Source organism: Notamacropus eugenii, chromosome 3, assembly GCF_028372415.1.
Source record: "Notamacropus eugenii isolate mMacEug1 chromosome 3, mMacEug1.pri_v2, whole genome shotgun sequence".
NCBI classification, from domain to species: domain Eukaryota; kingdom Metazoa; phylum Chordata; class Mammalia; order Diprotodontia; family Macropodidae; genus Notamacropus; species Notamacropus eugenii.
This window is the reverse complement of record NC_092874.1, coordinates 27,337,522-27,354,524: the sequence shown is the minus strand read 5'-3', so window position 1 is coordinate 27,354,524 and position 17,003 is coordinate 27,337,522. Positions and strand designations below refer to the sequence as shown.

General features: G+C 38.9%; 1 protein-coding gene across 8 annotated transcripts in view; it reads right to left on the bottom strand.

Annotated features, from left to right (window-relative positions):
• SLC4A7 (solute carrier family 4 member 7) overlaps nucleotides 1–17,003 on the bottom strand; it is a 122,048-nt gene that overhangs the window by 22,868 nt on the left and 82,177 nt on the right. For 7 of the 8 annotated variants that reach the window (XR_011976580.1, XM_072651132.1, XM_072651137.1 and 4 more), the window contains 7 exons: nucleotides 12,518–12,651; nucleotides 11,893–12,138; nucleotides 6,530–6,635; nucleotides 4,545–4,706; nucleotides 4,080–4,193; nucleotides 1,071–1,232; nucleotides 654–905 (listed from right to left, as the gene is read on the bottom strand). Coding sequence is in view for 7 of the 8 variants with exons in the window: in XM_072651132.1 (XP_072507233.1) it covers nucleotides 654–905; nucleotides 1,071–1,232; nucleotides 4,080–4,193; nucleotides 4,545–4,706; nucleotides 6,530–6,635; nucleotides 11,893–12,138; nucleotides 12,518–12,651 (1,176 nt within the window). In the remaining variant the exon portion in view is untranslated. Of the gene's footprint in view, nucleotides 1–653; nucleotides 906–1,070; nucleotides 1,233–4,079; nucleotides 4,194–4,544; nucleotides 4,729–6,529; nucleotides 6,636–11,892; nucleotides 12,139–12,517; nucleotides 12,652–17,003 lie in introns of those variants that run through there. The other variant, XM_072651139.1, reaches the window with a different exon arrangement.

Genomic DNA, 17,003 nt, shown 5'->3' with positions numbered 1-17,003 from the left:
GTCTCCTTAATAGTATGAAATTGTCCTATTTTGTGATTTCTAATTATTCTTCATGCCTTTTCATCTTTTTTATTTGTTTTTACTTTATTTTTTTACTTAGAACTAGGGTGGTGCTTTCATTCTCCATTATTATTTTTCACATAACCAAATTTTATTAAGCTTTCCCTGGTTTTTTTTGTGCAATATTGTCAATATTTTTATAAAGTTCTCTGTGTTTTATGAGTAGCTCTTCAATGGGAAAGTTATAGAAGGACAGAGACAAAAGTCTCACTGGATAAGGTGCAGAGATGGTTGCAATGGGAACCACAAGCGAGTTTAGTTAATATCAATGAGAGCATGGACATGTGGAATCACTTAAAAGTATCTTTAGGTGGATTCTCCTCTACCTTTAAGCAAGCATACAAGGAAAATTATCCAACAGCTTTTAACATCAAATTCTAGATTTACTATGGAACTCCTGTCAATTAAAGGTTACCTTTCAAAAAACTCTCCACCATTTCTAAGTTAATAACTACCAATAAAATCTTGTGAAATTAAGTGAATTTAGTTAGCTATCTTAAGCTTACTTTAATTGGGTCATTTTTATACCACTAAACATGAGCTTCAATCTTATAACATCGTTCTTAAGACTATTTGAGGAAAAATTATCTTACCTTTAATACAGAAGTCATGAACACAGACAAGCCCATCAGAACAAAAATTAGTAAGCCTGTAACTCGCTGCTCCCGGATTCCCAAAAACTTAGGTTGTTCACCTGGAGCAGAACATTCAGATTCAACTTTTAAGCTGTTTACGTGACTTATGGACAGAACTGTTGCAGCCACAAACCACGGTAGACCCATAATTGAGCAAACGCCCAACATCACACCAACCATGAGCAAATCCAGATGATATCCAGCTCCTTTCTGTAAAGTCAAACAAAGGTTTCTCATATTCTCAAGTGCCCACTCAGTTTAGGAAAATATTTTCACTAACAAATCAAGCAACTTATTTTTATGCTAGAGCCATGATGAAAATACTAACGAAATAATTCATCTCAATTACTAAAGTAGAAAGAAAATTAAAAATACCTTCAATTTATGTTCTTTTCGATTTATGATGACTGCTGTGATTTGCTGATCCATGAAAATGAGGATGGTACAAAGCAGTGCTGGAATAGCAGCTATTAATAATGTCCACCACGGGTTATCACCCAGTGGGTTGATGATCCAACCCCTCTCTTTATGAGTAGGCTAGGGAGAGGAAAACATTTAAATAATAAAAGTTAAAAAAATGTTTGTAGGTCTCCTTCCTCTAATCCATGGAAGCTACAGAAGTACTTCCATGTTTCGCTAATGTTTGTTGAAAGAAAAGGCTAGAAAAATGTTGTTTCAGCCCTCATGCAAAACTGGGGTTTTCTATGACATCAGACAGTGCTGTAACAGGTCTAAACCTACATACCAAACAGTCTAAATATCAGGATGGCTACAAGCAAAGTACTAAATTTCAAGTATGAATACCAACTTCCTGCCACTTATGCCTTTGTGACCTTGGGCAAATTATTCAATGGATCAAAGTAAAAAATGAAGAAATTCAACTGAGGTCCCCTCTACAACTCTAGGGCCAATGATCCTTGAGGATGGTGAAAATCTAGGCAAGGCCTGACTGAGGACAGCACAACAAAGAGGAGAGTGGGGCAGCATTTAGGAGCAAATCAGCAGCTACAAAATCATCTATCTCAGGGAGAAGCTGAGGCCTCATGTGGCACTCCAGGTCCTCAGATGTGGCCCTTCGACTGGGTCCAAGTTTTGCAGAACAAATCCATTTATGAAAGGGACCTGTTCTTTGAAGTTTGGATTCAAAGAGCCACACTTGAAGACCTAGAGTGTCCCATGTGGCCCTGAGGCCGCAGGTTCCTCAGCCCTGCTCTCTGTCCTCTCCTTACATATTGCAATAGGATTGATGTAAAGCAATGACTGTAACAGTAACTGTGTTCAGAGGAGCTCTGTGCTCTAATTCTGGCATTAAGGGATCCTGAGGTACGTACACACATATCTGTCTACGTATGCTTCAATTTCCTAATGGTTTTTATGGAAATCACTTTGCCTCCATGAAAACAGTGGCGATTACAAACCGGAAAGTATTTTATTTCTTTCATCACTTCCAAATTTCTGAAGTTTCCACGACCTCCAAGAAGATTTCCCTTATTAACTTAAACCGAATAATCAACATTACAACGCTGATGTGCTTGCAAACTTTACGGTCTATAAGCTGCTTTTATTTTGGAGTTGCTCCTTGTCTTCTCTGCCCAGCACCCCAGTGTCATCAAATCACAGACTGTTAGAGCTAGAAGGATGTGGGTTCTGTCCTTCAATATGTGTCAAGGAAAGTCTTTACATCATGGTTAGTTATTAAGGTGTCAGTAGACCCTTAACAAGGCTACAGCTCCATGACGGCAGGTGCCACATCTAATCTGCACTCTCTCATTCTACAGATTAAAAAATAAAGTTAAACAGCAGTGCTGTCACTGAAAAGAGCCCTGGATATAAAGTCTGAGGACCACAAATTAAGTCTTGATTTGGTTTGCCACCTGCATAACTCAACAAGTAACGTAAATAGAGGTCCTGAGGAAATTATGTCAAATAATTCATTTTGTGTATTTGGAAATTATTTGTAAAAAAAAAAAAACAAAAACTTGAGGTCCTATGACGTCTTTCTAGTTCTAAATCTGTGACCCTACAAATTAATTTTTCTAAAGGTCATAGCTATCTGCAACCATATGTATTCCAAATATGTCAATAATAATAACAGCTAACATTTATGTAGATCTTTAAGGCTTAGGAAACACTTTATACATATTATTTCATTGATTTTCAAAACAACCCTAAGAAATAGGTACTATTATTATCCCCATTTTACAAAGGAGGAAACGGAATCAGGGAGAGGTTAAATGACCTGCCCCCACTTTCACACCACTATGAAATGCCTTAGGCTAGACTAGAATTCAAAGTCTGACACACTCTCCTACACACTTGGCTGCCATAAATCTAGCTGGCAAATAGTATTTTCTTGCCATATGAATCAATGGATATCTATTTTAAGGTATTCTTTTTAAAGGTCATTTAGTATAATGAACTGCCAATTAAATACATGGAAATGCTAAAAAGAAAAAAATTATTTTACTTAATTTCACTTCAAATTAACCCATGTTTCATATAAACTAAGGAAACGCAGCTTAAATAAATCATTAAAATATATCAGAATATTCCCACAAAAAAGAGAAATAAGAACTTGGTGCTACCCTATCGCCCACAATGCACTGTTTTGAACAGAATCACTTCCCAGCATAAGACCAAAAAGATGACAAGTGTAATCTGTGTTTTAACTCCATCCACATGTCCTTGAAGTCTTCCCCTGGGAATTCCCTAGCTGGAACGTGCATACACACACACAGAAACACGTGTTCACACTCACTCTCTCTCTCTCTCTCCCCGAAGAACTGTAGCATTTCAGTCTCCATAGAAAATAACTAATACTTCACTAACTCCTTGTTTAATAAACAATCTCTAAATGATCTTAACCATTCCACAAAGCAAAGATGAAGAGTCTACTCTGTTCAAGGTGCTAGGGGGCTAGCAAAAAAAAATCACATCCACTTCTTGTTCTGCAGGAGCTAAAATCTATTGGTGGGCACAGTGCAGACAGCCTGAGTAAGTACCATAACAGGATCTTCTGAGTGGAGAACACTGAGATACCTGGTCAGAAAGACAGGGGAGGGGCAGAGAAGGCGTGGGGAGGGATTCTCCTGCGAATAGACCCACTCATGGCCCCACCCTGCCCACTGCCAGGCATGCTCCTAGGCACTCCTTCCCCCACCTTTCCGCTCTGTACCCCATTAGCTGATCCCTCCACCCTTCACTCTTTTCTTTCCTTCTTTCCAATAGCCCCACAGGTCCCTCTATCCTTTTAGAAATGCATTGTGTTTTAAAGCTCCAACAATAACAAGAAAGGCCACAGTCCTCTCATGGCTTTTACACTGCTCATCAATAACTCTTTTACACAAGGACAAATCCTCACATGCTTGATCTCATGACCCTTACCTCAAATTTTTCAGGAACATGAAGTTTAGGAGAAGGAACACCTACAAGGTAGTCAATGGCAACCATAGTTACTATGGTGAGAAACACAGCAAAATCACTGATCGTTGATCGGACCTAAAGGAAAGGCACCAAGTTAGTGTGTAAATGCAAATAGCTCGTGGCAGTCACAAATTAAACTGGGGAGGTGAACAGCAGATTGGCTAGGAGGGAGGGAAAGGTCTGTGAATCAAATCTGTATTTCATTCCCCGAACAGCAGACATCTAACTATATATGTAACTAAAGTATCTTTTCTCACATATTCTTCTCCTAAGTAACTCAGAAACGGCTACATACCACATATATTCACTATGAAACACAACATCCCTGGTCCTCTTCTAATCTCTGATAAAAAAATAACTTAAATACAAATTATTATTATTTTTAAAATCATTATATATGAAACCTCTGAAGTTGTATTCAATTACCTTGGTGGGAAAATAACGCTTGGTCTTAAATTGCTTCAGGAATGAGGACAGAAAAAACGTTGTGAAGAATAAGATGACACACCAGAAGAGGACATCAGGAACATAGGGCCCATGAAGACCACAGGCTGGGCCCAGGAAGATCCCATGAAATTCTTTACATTCCTGGAAAAAAAGGGAAGAAATCCTGCCTCTTTTAAAGTCAACTAAAATCAGTAATTGCTTCTATACCTTTCTCCAAACAGTGAAAGGGTAACTAAATTACCCATCAAACACAATCAACTGGAGCTGAGCTGGTTATTCTGGAAGCAACACTGCATGGATTTTTCACTAAGCTATTTTCACTAGAGGCAGTTACTCCAACAGAACAGAAAAGAGCAGTCAAGTCTTAGCTAGCAGGGAGAGCGACACCAGGGAGACATTCCAGAAAGATGTCTTCCAACACCAACACTCTCATTAGAGGGCAAGGGCTGACCACATCACCCCTTCTTCTTTCTGCCTGATCACAAATCAAACAGAGAATACGGGCAAGTGAAAAAATAAAGTAGAGGTTTCCAAGCTGCTCAGAAAGACCAACTACAGGAGCAGCCTCTTATGCATTCTACTCATCAAAAGAATGAATGCACTGGCAGGGGTTTGTGAAGAAATATGAGATAAAGAGATTCCAAAATGAGAGCCAAGCCAAGGGCACTGAATCTCTCATCTGCTGCTCAGAAGAGCAGGCCTACTCTCACTGAGTAGAAATGGTGAGCTGGCATTACTCATTGTCCACTGTCATTCTTTAACAGCTCATATAAACAGATTCAACTCAATTAAACTCCATTATATAGTCATCTATCTGTTTTCTATTACACAAACTTTGGTGTTCCAAAATACTTTGAGTTGCTTTTAAGTATCAGTAAAGTTGCCCCAACATTGGTAAGAAAGATATCTGGTATACCCTGACGGCAAAATTTCTTCCAAAAGTAAGTTGCATTAGTTGAAACATTTTCTTAAAGGCAATACTAACTTTACTACATTAAAAACTGGCTTTAAAAAATGGAATATTGATTTCAAATGTAATAATTTCAATAAATGATTATGGGTCAATGCTTCATCCCAATATAGATGAAATGGACTGCACTTGCCTATACTAGGTAGCTACATTCTGCCCTAGTTGTATCACAATCCTTCCAATGTCTCTGATTCATTCTTCTCTGAGGAACATCTCACAAAGCATGATCCCAAGCAAGGACAATGCTCTAGAAAGAACTCATTCCTATGACTATGAGTTTCTATAGCAGAGCCTACACCAGAAAAGCCAGAGAAGTCTAGAAGAAATAGGAACAGTGGTGTTCATCCCTGGAAATCTCCCTAGTACATCAGGAAAACCATAATCAAGTTTCCTAATGAAAGACGTCAATGAACAAGAAGTAAGCAGTCAGTGGTGGGGGCCGCTGCCATGGCCAAATCCAGTGGAATAGTATCAAAAGTGGATTTTGGTCAAAAGACAATTTTAATCATTACTATATTCTATTTTTGTGGCACTTTAAAGTTTCCAAAATGCTTTCTTCATTGATGTTCTCTATGATGTAAGTGGCTTGTCCCAACTCACAAGGACTGGAACTTGAGCCCAGACCCAAAAAAGAACAGTAGGGCAGGCAGTTCTCTTTTCGCTACTTTTCAGTCATTCTCTGAGATGCTCAGTCAGCTTAGCTAGAAAGTGAGGCTGTTCCTTTTGTTGGCAATACTTTAACATGCTGTCTGCATGAGGCTCATCTCATTACTGCTTTTTCCCCTTTTTACTTAAGTGGTTTGTAAGAAGATGATAAACTTTATTTGACTCCACAGCAGGTTCAGAATCAATTCTAAACCTTATGGCTACATCTTAAAGTTTTCTAAAACTATTTCTATATAAATTAGAAAAGGAAATGGAGGTTAATGAGAATCAAACTGTCATGAAGTCAAAACTAATTTGCAAAATGAACAGTATTTTTCAAGATACTTACTTTAACTGTGAGGTTACCCCATGAAATTGTATGTGTTGACTGATTCATCTCTCTCCATTTCTTGAGTGTTTCATTGCCAGGATTTGGAGGCTCAGTACACAAGCATCTGAGAAACCATTAAAGGAAACGCTTTCAGTTCACATGTCTAATTTTGACAATTAATTAAGAATGCAACACGGAAATTTTCAATATCTTAACATTTTTACCACACAGAAATCTGAGGGGAAAATATATCTTATGCTACTATTAAAGGATAACAGAGAACATAGTCTTCATTATATATAATTTAACATAACAAAAACAAGTAGAGAAAGGATAGTCAAGGAAACCTTTAAAGAGGATTATTTTCTAAAAAGAATCCAGAAGATAGTAAGACCTCAAGCAGACTATCTACAAATGCAGTGCAACTATAGAATAAATAAATGCAAATACAGACAAAGAAGTTAATGGTGGGAGGAGAGACTGTATCTTAAGGGAAGAAGGGAGATGAAAAAAGAGTCAATGCCTAGTGAACAAGATGACGGTAAGTACAAAGGCATGGGAAGGAGGCACCAGGAGGATCAGGAATACGGAAGAGAGCAGGACAGTTTGAATCTCACAAGTGTAAGCAGGTGAACAATGTCCAAGGGAGCTAAAAAGATACATGGAAACAGCTGTATATGGCTTGAAGAGTTAAACAAAGGAATTTAATTAGAGGCAACAGGGGAACACTGCAATCAACCGAAAAGGAGCCAAAGATAGAACTTAAAGGAAGGTTACTTTGGCAGTAAGTGTCTGCAGGTAAGGAAGAGAACGGAGGCAGGAAGAACAAGCAGGAGGCTATCACAACAACAAGAGAGAAATGAAGACTCTAAGTGGTGAGGTGGATGCAAGAGACACTATAGAGTGAGAAAGAGCAAAACCTGACAACTGATTGTGAATGAGGGAGAGTAAAGAGTCAAGGATAATGTTGAAGTTAAAAACCTGAAGGATGAGAACGGAGCTGAGGTGGCGGAGTAGAAGGACAGACCTACTCTACCTCTAACCCCATTGCCCATAAAATACCTATAAAAAATGACTCTAAACAAATTCTAGAGCAGCAGAAGCCACAAAACAACAGAGTGAAAGAGATTTCCAGCCCAAGCCAGCCTGAAAGGCCAACAGGAAAGGTCTATCGCACTGGGCTCGGAGCAGAGGACAGCCCAGCCTTGGTTGCCCAGTACAGAAGGGACCCAGTAAAGCAGGCTTCAGGGTGCAGAATCACAGGTGGCAACTGCAGTTCCCAGATTTCTCGACCCACAAACACCAAAGACAGCTTCAAAGGTCAGTGAGAAAGATCTTTCACCTGGGTGAGAAGGGAGTAAGGCTGGGCCCTAGCCCCAGCCCCAGAGCAGCAGAAGTCACTGCAGCACAGCGTACATCTTTGGAGACCTGTGCCTAAAGACCCTGGGAGAATCAAGCAGCAGGTCTGGGTATTAGTTCTGAGTGTTGGTCCTGGGGTGAGGAGGAGCACTGACCTGGGGGAGCTAGAGGCGGTTATGGAGAGGGAACCCTTCTTGCAGATCCTGGGCAGAAACTAGCTTGTGGCTGCTCACAGACCAGAGTACAGAACAGGACAGCAGTAAACTCCACTCCCTTGACTGCACCACCTTGGAGGAACTGAGAACTTACAGGTCCCTAAAATATACCCTCCACTTGACAAAGGACTCAAGTCAAGTGAATGGCTGGGAAAATGCCCAAAAAAGGGAAAAAATTAAGACTACAGAAGGTTACTTTCTTGGTGAAGAGGTATTTTCTTCCATCCATTTTGGATGATGAAGAACAAAGCATATCATTAGACAAAGACATAAAAGTCAAGGCTTCTACATCCAAAACCTCCAAAATAAATATGCAATGATTTCAGGCCATGGAAGATGTGTCATGTCATAATCACATCACATGGAAGAGCTCAAAAAGGATTTTGAAAATCAAGTAAGAGAAGTGGAGGAAAAATTGGGAAGAGAAATGAGAGCAATGCAAAAAAATCATGAAAAGCGAGTCAACAGCTTGCTAAAGGAGACCCAAAAAATGTGTGATAATAATTGGTGTGGCCTACAAGGCTATGTATCCTGAGACTACTATGGATATCCTAAAGTGGGATCTTGGGAACCTTGGGAGTGGCAGTGACCAGAGTGGCACCAAAGCACTCAGAACTAAGACAGCCCAAACTAAGGGACTCCAGAGTTCCCACATTCTGCCCTAAGAAGGCACAAAAAGCAATCAAGATACAACCAACCTCAAAGACCTAAATGGGAAAAAAAGGAAACAAAAGATGAAAAAAATATGTATGGTAGGACATGGACACTATGTAGATTCATTTTCTATTATCATGGTTATCTGTTGTAAGGAAAAGATATTTTGCTGGTGGTGGTGTTGCTGCTACTGCCATTATTTAAAAAAGGATTAAGAGAAAAAGGATGAAAGGTTGCAACAGGGCTACCAGAAACGAAAACAACTGTACACCTATGCAAATATAAACAAGTTGAGAAGGAAGCACAGAGAAGGGGAGATCTGAAGGGAGCATATGGAATCATACTTTTTTAAAAGAACATCAAGTAGATATAAAATGGAGACTCATGATTTCAAATATAATTCTCTTATTTATGTTTTGCTATATATAAGGAACTGCTTTTTTTGGTGCTTAAGGTCAAAATAAAAATATACATAATAAAATTTTAAATTTTTGTGAGGGGAAGAAGGCAGGAGTGGAGAGAGAATGCCACTGGGACATTTATTTTGCAATGTCCAGTAGAAAAATGGTAATATAGGACTAAAGCTCAGGAGACATATTGAGACTGATATATATGTCTGGGAATCCTCTACATAGAGATGATAATTAAGCCCATGGGAACTGCTTAGGTTACTAAGAAAGAGAATATAAAGGAAAAGAGGACCTAGGCAGGATCTTGGGGAACATTCACAGTTGGGGGGAATGATATGAATGATGAGTCAGCAAAGGAACCAAAGAAAGAATGGTCAGACAAAAGGAAAAGATGTGGAGGCAGTAACTGTAGATGGCTTTTGCTATCTACTGACTGAGAAAGAAAGAATAATGCTGAAATGGATGGAAGGACAAGGATGTTTATGTTTTTGCAAAGGACAAAGGATATCTGGGCATGTTTAAAGGCAATAAGGAATCAGCACATAGGGAGAGTCTGAAAACTGGGAGTGGGGTCAGTGATACTGCAATCACTGAGCATGATGGGGGATGGAGACAGGGGGTGAGGCAAGAGAATAGAAAGGGGGTAGGGATGGGGTGGTAAAGAAGTTCACCTTGTCAGGTGTCACCTCTCTGTCAGAGATTAGGAGAAAGGAAGCAAGACTAGAAGATGATATCAAAAGGTTCTGAGATTAAGAGGAGAGAAGGGAACTCACTTTGAATGGTCTCAGTTTTTTCAGCAAAGTAGAAGGTGAGGTCTGTGTGTCGAGGAAGTGTAGGTCAGGTTTGGATGAATGGCCAGAAGAGGGGAAAAGAGCAATTAATGGTAGAAATCTGTGATGGGAATTCCAAGCAGCAATGAGGCAGGTGAAAAGCAACAGCCAAGAGAGATGACCACAGAGAAGAAAAAGAAATTAAGTAAACAGAACTCTAGTAGGCAATGAACCAAAGAATATACATGCCAATAATCTTTAAGGGTATCTATCACTGCCAGGAGAGAGAAAAGGAAAAACAAATTAGAACATCATTACAGCCTAGAAATAGTGGATTTAAGGACAAATAACCCTATGTATTTCAATAGTCCCTGAAGGCATTCCTATATTAAAACATGGGAAAATAATTTACATCAGGGTGATGGTCTTAAGCCATTAAGACAAGTTTAAATGTCATTCAAGATACTGTTGATTAAGGCTGTGAATGATACAAAACATTTTAGGGAAACCTTAAAATTTTAAATCTGTCAAATTTAACCAACCAAGAAAGCTTAATAACTAGAAAGTTTCTAAATTTTTTAAATAACACAAATAAAAGCATCTCTTCAGTAATAGGCTAGTAGCTTATACAAAACAGAATTACTGCTTTACCTATGTATAAAAACTCAATGAAGTTCTGTTGGGATTGGAAGCTCAAATCCGTGTGGATGGTCTTGGGCGGGTAAAAGTGGGACTTCTAAATCTTAGAGTCTTATGAGGCCCTCCATGAACAGCGGGGATTCGAGAAGGTCAGACTGAGCTAGCTCGGCTAGCTCAGGTATTTCCGCCTCTCCCCGGGAGATACGTGATGGGTGGAGTCTCCCTGCCCTCGAGATTGTCCCGGATTGGAGCACACCTAGTTACCTAACAGCATGGTATTGAGATGCAAACTGTGCGGCTGAAGGTTAAGTAGGATTGAGGAAGCCTGAAAGCTCTCTCTTAGCACGTGTGGAGCCAAGAGGACAGTAGGCTCCGTTTCTCTCTTTCCTCTCTCCCCTCCCCCTCTCTCCCCGCTTGTACTTCTACTTCCAACCCCTTAAGATCTTAGCCTCCTTAGGAAATCTCCCCCTCTTCCTCCTAAGGAAGACCCCCCTGCACTTGTAACTAGACCCTGTAATAAAGCTCAACCCTTGTTCGACTCTGGAACGTCCTTTCTCTCATATGTGCATCCGGCGTGGCCAGCCGAAGACCTCGGAGGTGAGGTAAGAAAGACTCGGGTAGCCCACACAGGCCTCTAGGCCTGGCAAAGTTCAAAGTCACATGACTCTAATTCTAGTGTTTTTCAGTTTAAAACTCAAAGTAACTTTTCTCCATGAAATATACAAGTGGCTTGTTTCCTTTGGTCTAACAGAGACCAAAAAAAGTAACTCTTCTGTCACATTTATTGTATCAAGAGGTCTGAATTTCTCCAATTTCACCAATATTCTAGTTTAACCTTAAATGGAAACAAAGGAATAGAGATTATCACAAATTCCAAAAGTGATAACGATGCCCTTGTGGTTACAATACACACACGCTGCACAGCCAAGATTGACAGAGAAATCAACAAGACAGCAGTAATGAAAGTGAATGCCTCTGGGCTATTGGACTTTACAAAGGCCTAGACCTAACTATATGTAATATTTTTGCAGTGTTCAGAAAAATACAAAAATAGACATAATACTTATATGTAGAATACACTATATTTTTAAAAATACAGTTTTACAACTAACTGTATTTAATTTTAATAGTTTAGAAAAAATGTAGCTAGCCAATAAAATTCTGGCAGATCACACAGGGTCCAGTAGATCAGTTTGGCAACTGATGATTCTATCCTAAATCCTCATTTTGTACATTACACCTTGTTAGTAACAAAGCCAGGTCTCTTTACTCTCAATTAAAATCAAACATTGTATCTAATAAATAAACAAAAACAAATTAAGAGAAAAACTTACGAATAGGATGTCAGTTTGTCTAGGTCATTGTGCATGTTAAAAGCATAGACTTCTCCTAAATGAAAGAGCTTTTCCAATGCTTCATAGATAAATATTATGCAAATAAGAGCTGCAAAGGCCTCTTCAGTAAAACGAGTGATGTAACACACAAGGCTGCTTGCATCTGTTGCTACCAAGACAATGCACAAAAAGGAAGTCCAGAGACCAATGCTGGTCCGTAATGATAGATAGGAAAGACTGTAATCTCTGTTTAAAGAGAAACATACACATATGCAGCACAAGTCAAAAGCAGCACTTTCCCTCATATTCTTAAAACATGTAACCAAAAATGCATAACATCAAACTAAACATCCTAAGAGATATTAAGTGGAAATAAGAAAATGAAGTCTTGTCTTCATTTTTAGACTATCTTCCTTCCATTAACACACTTAAGTTTTATTTTTGCATAAATATTCATACAAAACATTGACAAGGAAGATATGTATAACTGTAGGTGCTTCAACTGTTAGTATTAAATTTAAACATTTAACAAATCCTAGTTTTCACAGCTTGAAAATAATCAATGAAATCTATTTCTCCTTAATTTTAGAAAATACTACATGAAGCTAAAAGAACTATCACTTACTTGCAGAATTTAAATAATATTTTTTCAAATACAAGAACTGGTCCTGTACTTCCTAAGATTGTAAGTGGCTGCCCAGAAAACAATGAATAGGCGATCCCAGTTAACGATGCTCCAAAAAGAGACTCTATTGCACTCTGGTTTTGGGGAGAAAGTCATAAAAACAAATGCATCATAGACATTCCATTAATCTGCTACAAGCATAAAGGCATCTGATCTGGAAAGAAAGTCTGAATAAAAATGTTAATCAAACAAATAATACCATTATTTGTAGTAATACAAGATATACAGTCAATATGAAAAAGACCGAAAATATTTATTCAACAGAATATGTCAGATCAGAGGCAAAAACTGTAAAAAATCGTAGAACATTAAACATCCATAGGGAAATGTGCCTTTCTTCCTACATAGTACAAGTGACCATTCTGCCCCATACCTGAATTAAGATTTAATATGATGTGCTATACCACACCTGAAACCATTCCAAAGGTGTTAGCAAAAACACTGACTGACTGACACTAAGGCATTTGTTTTATCTAGATCTAGACCCTAACTTTTCATTGTTATCTGACGCTTACAATTTTTCAGTAAAGAACCATGCTGAAACTAAAATTCTAAGTATAAACTAGTCAGGGAAAAGTAAATTCTAGTATTTTTTTTTTTAACAATTTTCGAGATTTTTTAAAATTTTAAAACAATAAGTTATCTTTTATTATTAAAGTTTGTAAAAGAGAATAAACCATAAAAAGTAGACAACCTGCCTTAAAATAAAAGCATGCTAACTTAGGGCCACTATCAAAATATGACTGGGGAAGTGACAAACAATTACTCAATAGGAACACATAAGAAAAGATAAGAGTTAATTGCTCACCAATACCCCAATCCTTTACTAAATTGGCCTAACAAGTATATGAGGAAACTAGAATAAGGAGAAAGATAACTGTAAGAAAAGTCAATCTGGGTCAAAGAGGATGTCCCATGGTCAAAACTCCAAAGTGACCTTATGCTATGGAAGCAAAATTAAACTATTAACTCACACACGGATTGTGTCCATAAGCAAAACTGTCTGAGGGAGTAAGCATCATACAAACAAGAACATTTTTAACAGTACAGTGTGTAAATGTTTCACATTATGAAATAAAACAACATATTGTGAGTCTGTCCTTGAGCTCTAGATTAAAACTGAACTGCCCTTAAACTCTGCTGAAATGCACGTGTTAGAATCAATGCATTCAGTAGCACACTTGAAAAGAGAAATACAGGCAAAACAGCATCTGAGAAGAGAAAGCCAAAACTACTGTAAGACAGCACAGTAATGAAATGATGACATGGCAGCCAAAAGGGAGTCAGGGACCAGCTCCGGAACTACCCAGCGAGGGTCAATGCATACAACTCCACATTTACATAAATGCTTCCTCCCTTCAGAATGCTATCTGTTTACTTCGGGATCTTTTGGCCCACAAATCTTCCCTTGCCCTTGGGAGGGCTAGCTTCTCCTTTCTCAGACTCCACCTGCTCCACGCGTTATACAACCAGGTCTCCTATGCTCTCTCCCCTAGGTCTCCCACCCCTCCAGACACACACATCAGCCATGCTCTGGTCAATTATACCCTCCTGTACACAACACTCATTTCCTTCCATTCCAAGCCAAATTTGTCCTCACTTCTCTCTCCCTACAACTACCTTCCACTCTACTACTCTACAAAACTTACCAGCACTGAGGGCAAAAGTTCTTTTAATCGAGACCTGTTTTTTTCATCCTCCTCTACACCTCCTTAACCTAAATGAACTTGGCTCTTGCCTGGAAACAATTTATACTCCACTGCCCCCTCCCACTGATACAGCAATTTTACCTAATCCTCCAAAAAAAAAGGAATCTGCCCTGAATTATCAACGTGTATTTCAAAATAATAATAAAAAATAGCCCTCTCTCTTTTCATTGTTTTAAATCCTCAACATATTTGTCTGTGCTCTTCAAATCAAAACTGCTCTCATGTGCTGTCTCCTGAACCATGTCCTAACAGCTTTCCCAGAAAACTCAACTTCAAGTCCACACTCCCCTTTTTTCTCTGTCCACAGTAGTTAGCAGTCGTGATTTTAGTAGTCAGGCTGATGAACCTCAACACCTCATGGTTCCTGAATCTCCTTGCTTTGCAGACCCCGGAAAGTACTCTACAATCACTAGTCCAACTCTGAACTTTCTCATTATAAAAGACCGCTTTTAACATTTCAAAGACCTCCAATTCTCCATGCTTATCTATCTTCTCTTTAATCAATCAATCAATAAGCACTACACTAGATGCAGGAAATAAAAAGAAAAAGAAAAAACAAAATGGGGGGGGAACCCCTCTCAAGGATCTAACAGGAGGAAATGTTAGCACAGGGCTTAGTACATAGTAAGTGCTTAATAAATGTGTGCTGATGACCACCTATACAGAGAAAATACAAGCAGAATGAATAAGTAGGTAAATACACGGCAGTTTGAGAGGGAGGGTACCAGTAAAGAGAAGGGGGTTGAGGGGACAAGAGATCAGGAATTGCTTCATAAAGGACCCCGCTGGCTCACACAGATTTAATGACCATATTATTATGCTGCTGATTCTCAAATCTACTTCTCCTGCCCCTATACCTCTCCTAATGACCTCTAATCTGCCACCTCCAGCTGCCTTTCAGACATTTCAAACTGAATGTCCAGGAGACATCTTGAACTAAACAAGTCCAAAACAGAACTCATTATCTTTTCACTATATCAGGGGTGGGGAACTTGCAGCCTCAAGGCCACATGTGGCCTTCTAGGTGCCTCAGTACAGCCTTTTGACTGAGTCCAAGTTTTACAGAATAAATCTTTGTATCGAGGGGATTTGTTGGGTGATGTTTGGATTCAGTCAAATGGTTGCACTTGAGGACCAAGAAGGCCACATGTGGCCTTGAGGCCACAGGTTCCCCACCCCTGCCCATACTATCCTCCCCAACACCTTCCCTATTACTGTAGAGAGCACCACCATCTTCCCAGACGATCAGGCTAACAACCTAGGGATCATCCTGGACTCCTTGCTCTCTCTGCCAAGACCTGCAGAGTGCACCTCATTGCTGCACTATTCCAGCAGCTGCTAGGGGGTGTGCCTGCCTCGTATCTCTCCCCACTCCAGACCAAGGGTTCACTGCTGGGGTTTAGTTCTGAATATTTTGGTAACTGTAATTCCGTATAACCGGTGTACACTATAATCCTATAGATACTACTTAATATATTTACAAACATTATTCTGAGCAGGGGTGCACAGGCTTCCCCGGACTGAGAGAGGGGTCCATGGCACAGCAAAGGCAGCTCTGAACAACCCTCTCTTGGAACCTCTCTACCAGGTCAATCTTTTTAAAAGCACAAACACAACTGATGCTATTTTGTCCCGATGTCTCCATTCCCACTACTCCATCTAGAATGAAACCTCCTGCCACAACCACCTATGAAAATCCTACTTCAAGGCCTAGCTAAAATACTATAAAAGGATTCGCTATCACAGAAGCTTGGAATTATGTGTCTTTCCTCTGGACTCCGACCAATCATCATCCACTTCCCTGTGCTGTGCTTCTATGTATACATGTCTTAAGTCTTTGACTAGATCATAAGATCCTTTAAAAACAAGGGCCTATGTTTCTCAATAAAGATGAGAAAAAGCAGCGTGAGAAAGCCCTGCACATTTCAAGATAATAACCAAAAGAAATATATACATCTTAGTCGGCATTTATTTCCTCTTTTAGAATGTAAGCCCTTTGTAAGCAGGGATTATTTCATTTTATTGCATTTGCATTCCTGATATCTAGCCCAGTGCCTCCCACAAAACTGGAACTTAATAAATTTTTGGTGATTGAATTCCAATCATTTGAAAATGTAGCTTTTTAAAAACCTAAAGTAAAACAAAGGAGATATGATATTCTAAAATATCTGTTTAAAAATTCTTATTTCAAAGAAAAAATTTGTCATTAGGTTTATTTTCTTAAGTCTATGTAGTACTACACTTAAAAAATTATTTACAAAACCATCTTTTTTTAAGAATCAAATTTTTAGCCTTTGTTAGATTTCAGAATTTCATCCAAAATAAAAATAAGTTTTATACCACTGGTAAACTTAACAGTAGAAGAAACAGTAACTCACAGTTCACAATTACAAACCATCACATTTAAGTGCCAAAAAAACATCAAGATTTCCAGGGCATTAGATATTAGATGAAAAGATACAATACACAACAACCAGCTACAGTATTACCAACAAAAGATAAAACATATCCATTTATTTTTGTCATATTACAAGAAGTTTTTAGTGAACCATTCTTCCCTGGGTTAGCTTTTTTCTATTTAGATTAAATGGCAATATGGTTAAAGGCAGCACCGTTGCAGGACCCAGTGTTTCCACAGTTCTGTTTGAGAGTCCACAAAATAGGCCAAGGCCAACGAACCAGGTCAAGCTTATCTTACTTTCAGAAGGCCTCAGAGG